Consider the following 18116-nt stretch of genomic DNA (forward strand, 5'->3'; position numbering starts at 1 on the left):
GATGAGATCATCTGCACACTCTACAGAAGCCCAGAGTTACTGTTAATATCAAAAATATAATGCTGTCCTTTGAGATTTTAACATAAGACTGTGAGTGTAATGGATCTAAAACTGTTTAAATCTTCAGAGCCCTCTACAGCCTGGTAACATGGAAACTTTAAAAACATCAGCATAAGGTTTCAGTAGTGTAATTTGTTCTTTTCATTTTATAATAGAGTCCATATTTTATCAACAGCTACATTCACCCTGGGGAGAAACTAGTGAGGGAGACCATCAGGACCAAGCTGGGTTTCCTGGGTCCAGAGGTTTGGAGAAACTTCTTCCTTTTCTTTCATCACAGCTGTCCTGTGCCAGATGTTCTGTTGACCGACTGAGAGAGACTTCATTTAAGAAACACCAGGAAGACCGAAGCTCATCGCATTGATCAAGCAGGACTCATGATCTTCACCAGCAGCTCCCTCACAGGGAAATCTTCAGCAATCCTCCATAGGCCCGATCCAGGAGATGGATAAACCCAGCATTTCATGAACACTGTGATGGAGACCTTTGGTTTGTGTAATGTTATAAATACTCGGATACTCCCCAGAGGCTCCAGACTTTTACAAAATATATTATATTCAGTCCTGTAGAAAGTTATATATTTAAAAATATATGATCCTCTCTGGTTACTCTGGTATGAATAACTCTGAATCACTTTATAGTAAATAACACACTATGTGCAAAAAACTGTGAAAGAATTCCAGATGAGAAGTTTGTAGTTCAACATACAAGTGACGACCTTTGACCTTCATCAGGTTTTATTTAATTGTGTCAGAGAAAATCTCATATGCTCTTCATGCAGCTGAGTACATCAAGTGTTTAAAACGGAAGCTGTGCAGGTCTGAGATCAGCAGCTTTGTGAAACACCAAACTGAGGTCCTGTTAATGCTGATATATAGTGACACAGTTACATGAGTGATTAAACCTTTTGTTTTTTTGTCTTTAACTTTATCAATAAAGCTGCAGCTTTCACTGACAGCGCATGTAGTACTTTAACCTTTGTACTGTTATTATCAGTTCATTTTGCAGTTAACATGTGAACATGTTGGATGATCTGTCTGCTGTCACTGGGTGGTGCTGAGGTCTGAATCTGAGGGCAGCTCCTGTAATCACAAAGAGAACAGAACCATCAAACTCAGATATAAATTTTATCCCTCAAAATTGAAATAAAGCTGATTCTTCTGTCCTCACACACTCAGGATCTGAAGTTCTTCTCTTACATTTTTTCAGTATTACAGTACACTACAGTACTTCAATCCATAGTTCCTGATTAATGAGGAGTTACTGAAGTACAAGCTTTTAAAAAAGATGTTACCGTCTTTACAGATGTGGCAAGAGACTGAAAACATGCTGTTGTTTGCACATATTTAATATTCAGCTCTGCACAGGAGTCGCAGCAGGGTGCAGCCTGTTGTTTTTAAAGTATAATACTTGTAATAAAAGAGCAGTAATTAGTGACTGATTAGCCCGGAACGTTTCTCTTGATTTCTTTAGTAAGTTCATTCACCTGCACAGATTAGCTGAACGAACCCCGATAGCCGAGTGCTCATCTTAGCTAGCTAGGTCTCAGGACCTAGCTAAGGACAGTAGTTACAGATTAGCTTACAAACACGATTAACTTACCGAAAAAGTGCAGCAGGGCCTCGGGTCCTTCTGTCAGGTAGTCCAGTTTACTGAAGAACACCTCAGGCTGTCAGGTTAAAACACTCGGTCGTGTTTTCGTAGCGTAAACGCTGGCCCTCCTCTCAGAGCCTACTGCTATTAGGCTACTGCCGAATCTGCTAGTCCCGAACAGACATACGCAAGTTTCTCCGTGACTGCAGCTGCCAGTCAAAGCTGTTATAACGTTTCACCCCGATTTAACATCACCGCGGTAGGAATTACAATCAAACTTATGGGGAAGGAGACCCCTTGGACATCAATTAGCATGATGAGAACTATTGATAACAAAAGAAAGAATCTTTGGAAAAAAATTATCTAAGGAGAATAAATTTATTTTAGTCTGACCCCAGTCCCATCCGCTAACATGGAGGAGGCGGGGTTTATGACCTATACTGCAGCCAGACACCAGGGGGCGATAGAGACGTTTTGGCTTCATTTTGGGGAGCTGTCGTGTCGTCCATGTTTTTTACAGTCAATGGTTTTAAACTAAATCACACATAAGAGTATATCTCATAATTCAACAGATCAGAATTCAAAGTTCTGGTTTTCACCTTAAGGTAACCTGGTTAAATCCACCATTTGCATCTTGCCTGACTGACTGCAGGGTACTGAGAGGAAACCTGCTGCTGTGTGTACATATTAACCTTTCAAATAGGTGTTGATGGCGTTTTTCTGTTGTCTATAATACCCTTATGTATTTTTTGCTATTAAACTCATTAAATGTACACTGTAACAACGCGAAAAGAGATGAAGAGACGTCAGACGAAGACATTGCAGTTTCATCTGGTTTTTACTGAAACTAATATATATTATGTAAATATTTGTAATAAGTGTTTCCCTGATGTTTCCTTATGTGTTGATTCCTGCTCTCCTTCAGCCTGTAGAAAACACTCCTGTAGAAACTTATTAGTGTTGTTAGTTTAGTCAGGACGTGTGAATGATCAACGTCCTTCTCCTGCTCTAAATAGTGTAGGATGCTACATCCAGCCCTGTGCTGCAGTGCCTTTTTGAGTCTGTCCACACAAACCTTCTGACATGGATTTACCTTCAGTCTATCTTTAGGATTTACTGGACCTGGCTTTCAGTGCAGTCTTACTCTGGTTGTTCACTTTACACAAATAAAGCTTGATTGCCAGATTTTACCGCAGTCTATACAACCAAATCCATCAGGAAATGAACCAAGTAGGCTAGAGGTTAAAGCACACTTAGATACCAAACGATCATGCAACTCCTGTGTTTTCCAATCAGTGAAACATCACAGCCTAAGCCATGTAAGTAAAGTTCAGCCCGGTGCCACAATGGAAAACATGGCGAGACAGAAGGTACACAGATCAGATCAACACAGGAACATGAGCGTCTGTAAACAAGACCTTCTGTTTGTGTTTCATGTGAGGGACACTGCAAGATCCCCCTCCAATATTTAACTGTTGTTCAAATACAAACACTTAACACTTTTCTATTTTTCTCCTCTTATTTTTTCTTTCCCCCACCCTCTCACACTTGCTTTGCAGCGTGCAAGAGGAAGGAGCAGGACACGTCGAAGGACCGCAACAATACGCCAAAGAAGTCGCGGCTGGTCTTTACCGACCTGCAGCGGCGCACCCTGCTGGCCATCTTCAAGGAGAACAAGCGACCGTCCAAAGAGATGCAGCTCACTATCTCGCAGCAGCTGGGCCTCGAACTCACCACCGTCAGCAACTTCTTCATGAACGCCCGCCGCCGGAGCCTGGACAAATGGACAGACGACGGAGCCAGCCCTGGCGCCCAATCTTCAGCGTCCAGCACTTGTACCAAAGCGTGATAATAGAGAGTGAGGAGGGGAACGGGGAGTCGGGGAGAGGGTGGGAGTTTTGGGGAGGGATGGAGGGCGCGGGTTGAGGTTTCGTCCAGTTGAAGCGTGGAGGAAAACCAAACTTTTTACATTATTTTTTTGTTTGTCTGGTTTTGTTTTGGTTTTTTTTTTTTTTTGTTGCTTTTGTCGAGAGTGACAAACTGAGAGAGGGGCTGCTCACTGCCACGACTTGTTTTAGCCAAACCGCCTTTTGCAAATTCATCATACATCCATTAAGAAGCTGAAGGGTAAATTAATCTTTAAAACATTCAAACCTCACTGATGTTCACTGCTGATGTCTCCTTTAGGACAAGAAGATGACACGCTAGCCCAAATACCAAAGACGAGAAGACGATGCGTGTTTTCTATTATGCAATATAAGCTAGAAACCAACCAAACAGGAGTGCAAGGAAAGCTTTAAGACCACAGAATGTGATAGAAGCTCGGGGATAAGCAGGAGTTGTGTGGAAATTTTGTGGTATTTCAAATCTCAAATGTCCAAAGCCGACACATCAGTTCACGAAAGAATCCTAATTTAGAAGCTGGGTTTCAGAAACTGCACAATCAAGGTTTATTATTCATCTTGAAAACAGAAGGTAGTTTTTTCTTCACAGACAGTGAAGACAGTTTCTAGACAGTTTTATCCAAAATAACATAAATAGTTACTCCAGTTCAGTGTTCTGCTGATAAGAATGTATCACTTTATCTGATATACAACAGCATTTTCAGGAGAAAACAAAGTCTAAGAAATTTACAAAAACCTCACAATTTTACCTGTAGGTTGTGACTTAAGTCTTAAAAAAAGTTTAAATTTTTTCTTCATTCATTTCAGGATTTCTTATTTGTTATAAAATTCTTGATGTTCTTTTCTTCCTTAAACATTTTGAGGGTTTTTTTTTCCTGTAAATTTCTCACTAAAAATCTAGTTAATTTAGCCCTTTTTTTTGGTAAATTTCCAACTCGTATCCCTCAAAATTCAGATTCAGCCTTCAATAGCTCAAAGAGCCTTTAATGTTATTTTCAGGAAGATTTTTTTGGCTGAGCAGTCGCTGTTTTTATCACAAATGAGGAGTTGATTTCTAAAATGTTCTATACCAATTTTGATGTGAAAATAGAAAGCCGATCCCTTAAATGCATGCGATCAAAGTAGACTTATATTTTGACTGAAAATAACCAACTCTTGTTTATAAAATGACAAAATTTCCATTGCTTTTAGGATAAAACTCAACATGTAAAGATTTGGCTCTTTAAAGTGGAAAGTGAGGATTTTTTTTTTCTTTTTAAGTTAGGAAATGGCAAAATATGCAAGCACAAACAAACACACACACACACACACACACACACACACACATACACACTCACCAAGGCACATGCAACTTCCTCATAATTCGAGCCAACTACAAGCTTTCTCAGCATATTTAGCGTTTATTGGAGTATTAGTGTATAATATATGAATATATATGATGTACGTGAGCACAATCTTGAAGCACATTTTCTTTGCAATAGAACCGGGGCTCTCTGCCAAGCCAAGTGGTCGTCACATCTTAGAAAACTCAGGATGCCATTTTTTTTAAACAGCAGCTGAAATCCATTCAGCGTCTGTTGTCACATAATGTACTGTACGAATGTACAAAGACACATGCAGACACACAAACAGATTTCAGACACACACACACACACACAACTTTAAAGAGTCATTTCCCAATCGCTTCCCTGAATTCACAGCCAAACCAAAGCTAAGCTCCAGTTTACCCTTGCTTCACCCACCCATCACTTCTGTTACCATAAATTCATCCATTAGGGCAGCGCACTCCACAAAGCATCTTAGCATTAATACCACCTTTGTTTGCAAAGAAAAAGGAGGTTTTCAAACAATGAAAGTTAGACTAGAGCTGAAATTTATAACCATCTGACCAAAATCTGTGATCCTCAAGGTGGTGAACTAAAAGTAGGATGGGGATTTGAAGGTCAAATGATAATTTTAGCCTGGATTTACAAAGACAAAAGATAATATCTTTGGCTGATCATTATTTAGATGGATCTCAAATCTGTTCAAACTTATCAAGTCTTCTTACTGGGCACTGGAAACCCATCAAGCAGCACTTGTTTTTCCAAAATGGTTTTGTTTCACATAGTTCAATATTATTCACATTAAATCTAAGACAATGAATTAGTCACCACAAGGACCCTGCAAACATCTTGGCATTAAATAACCATCGGCTAACCTTTTCTCACCATCTAGTTGCATCTATTCTGTTGCACTAGAGTTAATTTCTTATTGAACAAACACTAAGCAGATGACATTTAGGTTTATAATCTTGACATTATCCCCAATTTAGACTGGAAAGATGCCACAAAAATGCTCCTACATTGGTTTCTTTAGACCCTTAAGTCAAAATTTGTGAAAAAAGCACAATTATTGGGAAAACAAGGCTATGTTATGTTGAGAGTGATTCCTACGGGTCTTTTTTAGTCAACCACAACAAATATTGAAACCAAACCTTTAACTTTTTTAAGAATAAAGAATGTTCTGGATTGAAAAGCTTTTGGTATAAATCTAGTTTTAAGCCAAGATGCTTTTTGGAAAGCTTTGATCCGCCCACACTGCTACCACAGGTAAACAAACCAAAACCTTCCACTGCATCAACACATCCGCAGAACCAGTTAACCATCTGAGCCCAAGAAGGGCAAACTGTCCAGGCGAATCAGGGCCTTTGTAATAGTTAAAGAGGACAATCTAAAGACGATGCCTGGCTAGTCTGTCTCTTCCAGAGGGTCAGCGGGTTGGAAAAGAGCATTTGCTGCAAACAAATGATCTCTGCTAAATGTGTACATCAAATTGTGCTGATTTATTAAGATAAGCAAAATCCACTTGCTTAAAATTGTCGACTTGGAAAGATCAGCTGTAATGCAATGCAAGTTTGAGGACAACACTCAAAAAATTAGTTTATTTGTAGTGTAGGAAAGTTGGATGCTTGGTAAAAGGGATGGACAGTCAACAGACAGATGGGCTGTGACACAAAAAACTAGACTCTTCTGCCAATATTTGTGACTGTCTTTGTGTCCAAGCATCCATAGCTACCAAATCCTCCAATACCCATTGATTTGAAGCTTTTACTGTCACACTTTACAGCCTTTACACATGATGTAAATACTAACAAACCCACAAAACCTCAAGCACCATCGCCTCCAGCTCAGTTTTGGCAGCCTTTACCATTTGCAGTCACTTCATCAATCATCTTTCACTCAAGCTATCAAACCAAAAAAACAAAGGAAACCAAACCAAAGGAAACGCGCCAGTCAGCAGCCCCTGCTCCTTAGAAACCCCAGGCTGAGTCTTGGCCTGGTTAGAGGCAAGCCAAAGGCTTTAAGAACGATTTAACATTTAAAAAAAAAAAAAAAAAAAAAAAAAAGGACACTTAAGACTTTTTCTATTTATTGACAAATCGAAACCAAAGAAAACTTTTTTTCTGCACCTAACTGTTCCAACAAATGGGAAAAAACTGATGATGGAAGAGAATTATTACCAAAAAAAAGAAAAAAAGAAAAACAAAAAAGAGTGGCGCCGACAACGTCGAGGATGGAGGACAACGATGACAAGGGAGGATATGAGGAAGGATGACACCACGAGAATGGAGAAGTAGCTTTGTTCTGCCTGATATTAAGTCAGGCAATCTTTAAGGGGAAGCAAGTTGGGGACTGAAAAAGGGTAAAACCACATGGGAAGGAGGGAAGGAACGAACGGAGGACACCGTTGACCATTTTCTTCCCTTCGATCCACCCAAAAAAAGGCAGAACATTAATGTGTCTCTCACGGTTGAAGAGTGTCTTTAACGTGTGCCTATGCAGTTTTTCAAAGTAAAAAAAAGGTTAAAAGAACAACAGAAACCTCATCAGCTAACAAACCAAAGATTCACCGTTAACTCCAGTAGCAGTTCTCCCCCCCCAAAAAAAGGGAAAATCCCCATTTTAGTTAACCAGCATGAACACACCTGCAGCATAAGTACTGTTGATAGTGGTGTGTTGTTTTTTATTATTATTGTTGATCACCTGTTATACATTAAACATTAAAGGTTAGCTTAAAGGCTAATCCAGCTTGTTCATGGGTTGACTTTAAAGCAAGTAGTATTACCTTCAGTCTAATTTTATTAAAACCAACAAATTCAGTCAACATGTTTCATTCAAAGAACTCACTTTGATTATAAGTTAGCTAGCTGGCTTATACACTATTCTGGATTCTTGTATTGGCTGATATAGCTTGTGTTTTAAAACAATTTGGATTTTCAGCAACCATTTAGCTTTATTAAAACCAACAACCTTAGCCAACATTTTTCTTTTGAAAACTGTACTTTGATTGCAAGTTATCTAGCTAGCTTATCAGATAGTTTTTAAGCTGTTCTGGACGTTAGCATAAAGGCCATCCCAAAGCCTTGTTTATCATTTGATTTTAAAACTAGTAGCATTTCCTTTATGCAGTTAGCTAACAAACTTACCCAACATCTCTCTTTTACATAACCCAGTTTGACTGTAAGCTAGCTACCTATCTGCTTCTAAGCTTTTAAGGTCATGAGCTTGCAAATAGATAATTTTATTTTCCTGTGGATCATTTACCCCAAACTTACAGCTTTTACTTTTATTGGTTGTTCCTTCAGCATGGCATCAATGTAGCCATCATTACCTGCAAACTTTACCACCAGACCACACCACACATAAAAGCAATCTTCTGCTGCACACCGAGGGAGAAATACTTGAGTATTTGGAAAATTCAAAAGCTTCTCCCTTTTAGCTTTTCACACAGGTCAAAGTCTACCTCCAACTCCAATAGGACAACATATTTGAGCTTGGTGAATTAGCATTAAGAAACGACATCAGCTAGTTGTTGTTATGCTTGCACCCAGTTTTAAATATTCTAGCTAGTTGCTGTTGTCTAGCACACTTTCTGCTATGGAAAGAATGACAGCGGTAGTGCTATCTGAACTGTACAGTGCATACCAAAGATTTTTTGCTGTACTAACAGTAGCACACTGTCACTTTTCAGTCAGTTTCTTTTATGCTAAGTCTAACTTTGTGCTTTTCAACCCAGACCCAGCTAAAACTCTGTTAAACAAGAAAAAGCTGCATGCTGTTTAAGATCAGATGTGGACCACTTACAAACCTGTACAATAATCTATTCTATCATACAGTATATAACTATAATTACTGTAACCCTGAAGTGAATTTCGGCTGACAGACTAAAGCACGGCTGGCTAGGGTTAAAAAGTTTTTAAAGTTGGATAGAAGGTTTCTGTAAAAAATGTAACCCAACTTGCCATGCTGTAGGAGAAACCTAAAAATCCCCTTTCTGTAGCAAAGAAAGCTCATGTTAGCTTGTTCCTTGGGGGGAAGAACTATGCTGCTGATCCGTGAATACAACAACAATAAATAAAACCAAACCAAAAAAGACCAAGTCGACATCTGCTGAGAGAAACTGCTAAAATATCGGTCAAATAGCTTTATCCTTAGTTTTCTCTCTGTCTTTCTGTATGTAAAGCTTCTAGTCCAAAGAAATCCTCCACCCACCTGGCTGTCCCGTCCTGCTAACAGCGCCCAAGGAGGGGGCGTGACTTACAGTTCAGGGGGTGGTGGCCATTTTCCATTCCTAGTTGCAGTTCTGTCTGGATTTAATACAGGCTAAACCTGCCAAACTAACAAAAGATAAATGAAAATGAAATAGGAAGGGTATGAAACCAAAAAACAGTCCCAAAGAGGTTTTCATTGCTTGTTTTTAAGTACTTAAAAATTATTTGCCAAATTTACTACTACTGTATTCCTTCTTAGTTTTTTTTTTTTTTGCAATATGCGAGTTTTTTATTTAATGTAATTTATATTTTTAATTGTGAATTAATTTAAGCGAACAAATTTTTGTTGCCAAATCTCCCTCTTAACCCTTTTACCCTTGATGATTAGCTTTGCCAAAGTTTACACTGTATTTTTCTTTTCCTTTCTGTTCGATGCTGTATTTATTTATGAGGTGTTTTAGAACACGCTAGTTTTGTACTTTTTAATAATTTAATGTTATTTAATTAGATGTAATTGTTTTTTGATGAATATTTATGAGTATTTAAGAATGTTAGGTGCATCAAAGATGCAGTGCGTTTGCCAGGCCTGTTAATTTATTCATAGCTAGCTTTACTTTTAAAAGCAAATGAGATGTTGTGTTATGAATGTTTAGACTTAATGACAGAACAATGTAGAAATGTCAGATTAGACTTGCGTACTTCTGAATGTGAACACTTGCTCTCACTCTTTAGCTAATTTATTTTTTTTGTTCGTTTGTTTGTTTTGTTTTTGTCCTGGTAATGATTTTTTTATTTTTTGAAATGAAAACAATCTCTTTATGACAAATATTAGCCTACCGAATGATGAGCACTGCATCTGTTTTTCCTTTTCTTCCCTGCGATTTTTGTGCTTAACCTTGTTAATTTGTTTGCATCCTGCTGACCATTGTTGAACAAGCAATGAATCTGAGACTGATGTTCTACTGACACTTGATCAGGTGAAGTGAAGGGCCACATGTTGATATGAACTGACTCGCCAAAGATAACTGGAGTCCTTGAGAGGCCAATAAACTGTGTGTGTTTACATCCACGCAGCTCACACCCTGGTAAAGCTCGTATTCGTATAACCACATGTACACTTCTTCAAAAGCATATTTGAGGCTGATTAGTGACTTTGTCACATTTTTAATTCAGCGAAACAAAAAGAATTTTTAAGAAATGGACTAAATAAAGAAAATTTTTATTTACTTTTACAGCTTTAGAACATAATGTCAGATGTTTACCAGATATTTGTTTTATAGGGCACCTGTATATTGTACATAAAACATGGATGTAGCCACATTTTAAAGCCTCACCTTTTGATTGTTACCATCTTGGTTTTATGAAACAAAACATCACGTGAAAGATAGGTCAGAGAAAGTAAAAGCATACTATACTTTATTGTCTCTTTTGCTTTAAATGGGACCATAATTTATTAAAAGTAACATTGATATATCTTTAAGAAGACTTAAACTAAGACCATAAACCTATCAGAAAGGTTTGGGGCTTTTTTACCATGGTTGTAAATACTGTGAGAAATGGGGTCCTTTTCTTACGGACGTAAATGCAACTTGACTTCTTTTTGCAACCAGAGCAGCCAACCTCTGCTGACTATTATAAAGAAAGCATGTTTAAGACAGTTATACACTGGCTTCACTTTCCAGGGTAACATCAAAGGCTATGTCCATCTTTTATACACAGTATATGTGTGAGCGTCAGATTTTTTTTAGAAGTATTTTACTGTCAAAAAGTTGATTCTTTTTTCTCAAGAAATCAAACCATATTCTCAAGCATGTCCTCTTCAAGAGTCTACAAACTTAAACCGTGTCCTTCCCCAGGTACTATAAACAGGATGTGAAATAACTGCTGTTATCAGGATTTCAATGTGTGTGACTGCGTGAATGCCAACACACCAACTTGTTTCGCTTATTACAAAGGAAAAATGAGGAGTCCCTTAAAGCTAGCTGCTTCCAAGACTGACTTTGTCTGTTGTGTGTAAAAAGAAAAAAAAACCTTTCTATTTCAATAGTGAGAACCAGAGAGGCTACCTCACTGACTTTCCATTTGTCCTTTTAATCGTGTTGATGAAACCAAAGAAACCAAAGATTTGTTTCCTCTTCGGTACGGTCTGCGCTCAGCTCCATGCTTTTGTACTTTCTGTTCTGTTTAATAATCCCACAGATTCTTCATTTTCTTGTCTCTCTTATTCTTACTTTCTCTTTCTCACATTTCCATGTTTCTCTTTTAGCTCCACTTGGCCTCTTATCCTCAAAAAGTGCAAAGAAGGTGAAAAGGCAGACTTTGTGTAGGCTCCGGCTGTATGCAGAATATCAGGGCTTTATCAGTTGTAGGGGTATTTGCCTTCAACTAAGTCATTTGAACATTTCATGCGATGAGCTTCGAAGTTTTAATTTCAAATTCAGAAATACACGCAACTGAAGATCAAAAAGAGCCCCATGATTTAATGTAAAAATTAGCACCTGTTAGAAATATTTTACAGCTGAATGTAGTTGGTAAATTAACTGCTGGTAAATAAAAAGGCCCCAGTATAACTTAAATTATGAGTAAGGTCTTAAAAAATGTAAAAATTCAATGTGATGTGATAATATAAAAAAATCTGTTTTTGTACAGTTCCTCTACTCATATTTTGGTTAATTGGCCTAAAAATAAGGAAAAAATAATAAACAAAGCTAAAACTTAACTGATAGTGTTTGTCTTTTCTAATTAATCTACTGCAACATTAATATTAAGAGTCACTGTGCTAAAATTAGATTTTGCTAAGGCCCGTTTCAACTTGACTGTATGACATACGAAGTAAGGCTTTTACATTGAGACACAAAAGTAAAAACTACCAAAACTTATACAAGAGCGACTGCAGTATTAACAAAAATAGTTCTTTAAACAAGTCCCGACACCTTGTGTATGAGATGTTTTCTGTTCAGACACCCGCGTCTTGTTTATTCATCATCAGTACTGTGTTTGAGCAGGAAGAAGCCAAATGAACTACTTCCAGGATGTGTCAAAATGACTCAGTCATGTCCATTATGATAGTGATAAAAGCCAGTTAGACTAATTTTACTTATACAAAAAAATATTTGGTAATTAGCATTAAAAACTAGGCTGAGTTGGACCTTATGATGGCCCTACATTTAAAGTCTTAATGGGACCTTTTATATTTATACCAGATGATGTGCACCAACCAGTATTGACATCCCGTAAAACACAGCCCAAGCATAGCTAAAAAATCCCCCTGCGGCTACAGCTGACACTAACAACACAACACCTATCTTGCTTATGACAACCCGTGTGTCTGCTGTATGTCACCAAAATTGAAAACCAACTTACCAAAGAGGTTGCAATAATCGTTTGATGTTACTTCAATGCAAATCTTTGCTCTAAAATACAAAGTAATTAAGTACAAGTAATTTGTGAGTTTTTGGCCTGCTCTGTGGGTCTTACTGTATCCACTAAACAATAAATAAAAAAATAATCAAGCAAACACATATGTGAGAGAGATGATACCCCATGAACCTTAAACTGATCACAATGGCCTGGTTGGAAAAGCAAAGCATACCAAAGTCATGCAGAAGATTGAAGGACAAGAGGTGTGAAAGTCACAGTCAGTCAGCTTCTCTTTTTAATTTAAAAATAAAGCAGCTTTTTTTCCTCATAAAGCAAGAGCAATATTCAAGTAACATCAAATATCGACACATTAAACTGTGCCATGTTACTTCCCTTCTCCCAAGCATTTGGCCTAAAAATCAGCTGTGGAAGCCAAATGGCAGCAGACTAAACTTTTACAAAATGTATTTTTTCTTCTGTTCTGAGTTCACTGACACTTTTCCAAACCAGGATGCTTCAAAAACAAAGAGAGCGCTTTTGTTGCAAAGTATGAGATAACTTTGGATGAGTGCCTTTCTTGAACCAAAGCAAAGTCTACATCTCTCTGATGTGCTTTAAACGTTCTGTTCCCGTGAAATACGAAAAACCTCAGTGTGGATGCCACCACTGAGTGTCTTCACTGCTCTGTGGTGCTTTGCAGTGTAATGAAAGCAAAGAAATACATTAAATACCAAAGGTTTCCTGTTCTACGTACTATTCCCTCCCTGTTCTTTGTCTTTTCCCAGATGGGTTTCCACAGGTTGATCTGGTTGATGTTGTGCCTGTATTTACTCACTGAATGATGTTAATCTCATGTTTCCTAGAATTAACAGAGACATTAATGAAAAGTTTGACCGCTGGTCCTTTTGTAAATATGGAAAGCCAAAGAGACATAAAAACTTTTTTTCTGCCATTTTTCCTTGTTTTTGTTAAAAGAAAAAACAAAATACTTAATGCTATAATCATCTACTGTCAGTTTAATGCATACTGAGACAGGATGGCCAATCAGATTGTATTTTGTTTATTACAAGCGATATTCTAAAGACAAGAAACCTGTCTTCACAATTAATGCATGTTAGTCCAACCAGGAACCAACACAAAGATAATACATAGATTTTCACCCTCCATAGATATGGGAAGCCACAAAAATAAAAACTTTTATGTTTTACAAACAATATAAGATTGCTTTATGAATTCCAGACTTTGCAAATCAGTACAAATGTTTGTTTAGATCACAAGACGGCAAATCGCATTTTTGCAAGGATTTTGCTTGTACAGTAAAAAAATTAACAATTTTTCCATAATGTGGTAGAAAAAAAAGCCTATGTATTCTGTTACAATGTTAAAAATGTAATTTTTTAAAACAGATAAAATCTTATTAGATTTTTCTATGATTATGCTACAAAGCAGTTTCTTAGATACCACAAAATTCATCATTTTCATTGTGGCTTTATTCAGCGTTTAATGTACAAAAATTAATGTTATGATTAATCACTGCTTGCTTCAAGTTTACTTACCAACTTACCATGATTGACGATTCCAACTGTCAAGATTTGACAGTGATGAATGAAATGTTTGGGATCTTGGCCAAAGACACAAACAATTTGCATTTTTGATCATTGCTTTTCTTTCTCATTTTTATGTAATATGTTAACAAACTCATTTTCTCAATTTTTTCCAGTTACTTCATGACATCCTTGAAATAAATTTAAATGGTTTTTTTTTTTTTTTAACTTCTTGGCTTTCTATGTGTACAGAAAGTCAAAAATAGACGTTTTATAATACAGAAATAAATGTTAATTTCAAGCGACCTGGAATTTTCACAGGGAAATATGGAATATCTGTATGCACTGAAGCCAGCGAGACAGAAAATTTTAAGTAAATAAAGTGATGAGAAAAGAAAGATTTTCAGTACAACAAAAAATATTTCACAATTGTTGCATTTGTTTTCTTATTTGTGAAAATAACTCCGGTGTGTAAATCTGATGAAATTTTATAGTCATTTCACGCAGCAAAAGCTGCGCAGATTTTCTAATGTTGAGTCCATTTTTGGTTTCAATTGTAGATCTTGTTCCTGAAATGAAAATTTTGCAATCTTGAGCAAGACAGAAACCACAATACTCAACCAGAACTGGTGGAAAATTAGCTCTTTGTTTTCATCTTTTCTGTTTCTTCTTCTTCTTCTCTTTTCAAATGGTCGCAAAGCTTTAAAAATAAAACTAAACATGGAGACAAACTTATGAGCGTTGTGCGCAGACCGTGCTCTCCTTACCAAACTGTTGCAGATATACCTCATAGACACTAGTGTTAGGATGATGTTATTATAGCGTATGTCATAAATTATTCACTTGCTCTTCTTTCTTTTTTGGTAACTGTGACTTTAAAATGAAACAAATGTGGAGAAAAAGCTTTATACATTTTTAATTTGTGATTTCTTTTTTTGTGATAGCTAAAAAGGTGCGCTAAAACCAAAAATTAAAAATGCTTGTCTTCGTCTATGCTCTCTTTCTTGTTGATGTATTGCTGTTCTCCGTCTATCCCATCTGCCAAGGATTGAGGGACACATCATTTTAAATCTTATTTTTTGGTTCTTTTAAAGGGGTTTTTGTCCCCTCGTATGGATATTTTGGGGATTGGGAACATTGTTGGAATGATGTCACAATCTACATGTTTCAGCCCAGAATAATAACGGCTGCTTTCATGTACTTCTTTTACATTTTTAATTTTGGTTTCTTTCCTTACCAGTGCCGTAATGCTAGCATCACATTACATAACCCATACAGCAGTTCTATAGCCCAGATTTTATGCATGAGTATAATTAGCTAGCCATGTAATGCATTGTGAGTCTTATTAGTAACCATCTTCTTGTTGTCATCTTCTTGATTCATTTTCATGACTATATGCTGTACACACAGACCCTTGTGTTGCATCTCGCATTGGCACACCTTTGACCTCCTGATGTTTAACCTGATAACTTGTTTCCATTTGTAGTATTGAAGCATCAGCACCCATAGTGAGAAGGGATTATCAGGGTACTGATCGTTTAAAGGAAAATTTATCATATAATTTAGAAGCTGGCCCTTCCTGTGATAGTTAAAGTAAATGTGATGCCTTTGACGTAGAAACAGTTTTGACTGAAATCAAAAAATAATCAAAGTAGTATTCTGTTTTTGTTTTGTTTTTTGCTTGGTTTGAATACTACTGGACGTGAACTTGAAACTACTAAGCAGCAAAGCTTTAAGAAATTGTTCATGTATCTCGATCATTTATAAGAAGGATGTTTAGGAGAAACTCAAGATTTAATTCATTTTAAATGCTATTTTTGAACAACAAGAGCCAAAGAACAAATGGACAGTTGATCAAATTTGAGTTATTTCAGTATCCAAAGGAAAAGAAAATTTTAAGTGATGAGAATCTTGACACAAATGGCCCTCCATAACTCAATAACTAAAATGAAAATTAAACAAAAGTTACTTCAGTGTTTCAGTGAGGAAAAAAAATCACCTAAGGCTAGTGTTTTGTGAATGTGGTCAAAGTGTTACTCTAACTTAGAGAAACTAGTCAGAAAATGGCATCTATCACCTGAAAATTAACAGTCTGATCTTGTTTTTGGTTTTTTTGTTCCTGTTGTGTATATTTTTGCTTTTTCATTTGTCTGTTGATTAAGTGTATAATGTAAATTAATATGCTAAATCCTGAATGTTATTTTTGTGCTATAAACCCCAGAGTTAAGTTTAAAATTCCTAAGAATCAGAACTTTACAAGTCCGCTAAGTTATTAATTTTCTAATAACGTATGTGTACGAAACGTTAACCTGCACAAGTGAAATAATGAAACCAATGACATAAAATTTGTATATGTGCATTTAGCTGCATTTCTTTTGTGCATATAGAAATCCAGTCAGAACCTATGGTTTTAACATCAGCAGCATCAACAAAACGGGGTCAAAGGTTAAAGAGGCAGATTCATGAAGTCAGTATGTGGATAAAATCACAACCTGTCCACGTTTTTAGTTACCACAGACACTGCAGGGGAGAATAATTAATGTAGCTTTCTTTCAAAAATACATTTTTCCATGCTTATCCGCCAAAACATCCCCCTGAACAATTTTTTAATCCTTTTTTTGCTTCTTAACCTTTTTTTAAAAAAATTTAATTTAATTTTAGATTTAAATTTAAATTTTCTTTATTTTTCATTTTTATTTTGTCATATTTGTCATACTGTAATTAAAAATCAAATGAGGCATTTTTATTTTTGACATTTGGTCGGAACAGAAAAAGTGAAGTGACTGCAAACTTGTGGTGTGGAATAAAAATGATGATCAAACATGAAGGAGATATTTGGAGAATAATTGTTGTTCCACTCTATGTATAAAAGAAGAAAAAAAATCAATAAAGAAATCACAATGGTCTTATCCATGTACAACTGATTCTTCTGTTATTTTCTTTATAATAAAAAGTTCAATGATGGGAAACTGCAGATTCATATACTAAGTTTACTTTTCAGGGTTTAAAAGTTTATAGAAAGTTCAACAATATATAATGAGGTGGTGTGTTTTAAATATAAAATAGTTAACATATGTGGTCACTGTAATGTCACCCTTTGGTTTTGGTCTTTAAGGCTCAAAGTTAGCATTTTGGTCGTTGTTGTTTGTTTTTGTTTTAAGCTGAAAATGACCATAAATAATCAGTTAAATTTAACTAGCTTGGTTAGTAAGAATTTGCTAATGTAAGTACCTTAATATTTACACCCATGAACTATATACTGAACATACTTGCTAATTACTGGTAGCCAGTGTTGGGAAGGTTAAATGTATTCCTCTACAGATTACAGAATACATGCCCCAAAATGTATTTTATAAAGTATTCAGAATACATTACTCTCATTCAGTAATGTATTCTGAATACTTTGGATTACTTAATATATTATCATACTTTTTACAACTACATGAATGTACTACTGCTGTGTGATTTATTACTATTACTGAAGGTTACTCGCCATACCAATACAAACTAGATTTTTAAACCTTAATATAAAATGAGTAACAGTAGGTAAGGCTGCAGCCTTACCTAAGTATTCCGCGCGTACACAGTGTACAGTCAAGTCTTAATATCTTACTTTAGTGGTTATTATTATAATTACATGCTTCCATCTCCCGTTTCTGGTCAGTGACAACTCGTACTTTTCCACTTTCCTTTTTCTCCCTCTCTCGCACTCACAGACACATAACAGGTATGGCATCCATCTCCCTGCAGCACGGGCTACACTGCCCATCAGGCTACATTCTTTAGGGCTATGCCTGTAACACTCTGCCTATTGCCTTCATATGAAATAATTTTTTGAATAATAATTTTAAAAAATATTTCTTCACGTCATTATGCGGACCGCAAGTAGGGGTGACATGGGCCGCGAGATTGAGACACAGGCATTACTGCCTCTTAATGTGTGTTTTGTTTGGGTTTCCACCGGTGTGGAATTACCAAAAATAGAGAGGACACAGCCTAACATATGAACAGGAAAAGACTGCCGTGTAATTTATTTCAACAAAGTAACTTTTTAAATGGTAACTGTAACGGAATACAGTTACTCATATTTTGTATTTTAAATACATAACACCGGTACATGTA

General features: G+C 36.4%; 1 protein-coding gene across 3 annotated transcripts in view; it reads left to right on the forward strand.

Moving 5' to 3' along the window:
- Positions 1-3566, forward strand: part of onecut2 (one cut homeobox 2) — a 38964-nt gene extending 35398 nt beyond the window's left edge. Inside the window, exon 2 of one of the 3 annotated variants that reach the window (XM_031728474.2) lies at positions 3213-3566. In XM_031728474.2, coding sequence (XP_031584334.1) covers positions 3213-3502 — 290 coding nt within the window. In that variant the 3' untranslated portion in view covers positions 3503-3566. Of the gene's footprint in view, positions 1-235; positions 490-3212 lie in introns of those variants that run through there. The other 2 variants (XM_039615042.1, XM_039615041.1) reach the window with 2 other exon arrangements.
- The last annotated feature ends 14550 nt before the right edge of the window (positions 3567-18116 follow it).

This window comes from Oreochromis aureus, linkage group 7 (genome assembly GCF_013358895.1).
Source record: "Oreochromis aureus strain Israel breed Guangdong linkage group 7, ZZ_aureus, whole genome shotgun sequence".
NCBI classification, from domain to species: domain Eukaryota; kingdom Metazoa; phylum Chordata; class Actinopteri; order Cichliformes; family Cichlidae; genus Oreochromis; species Oreochromis aureus.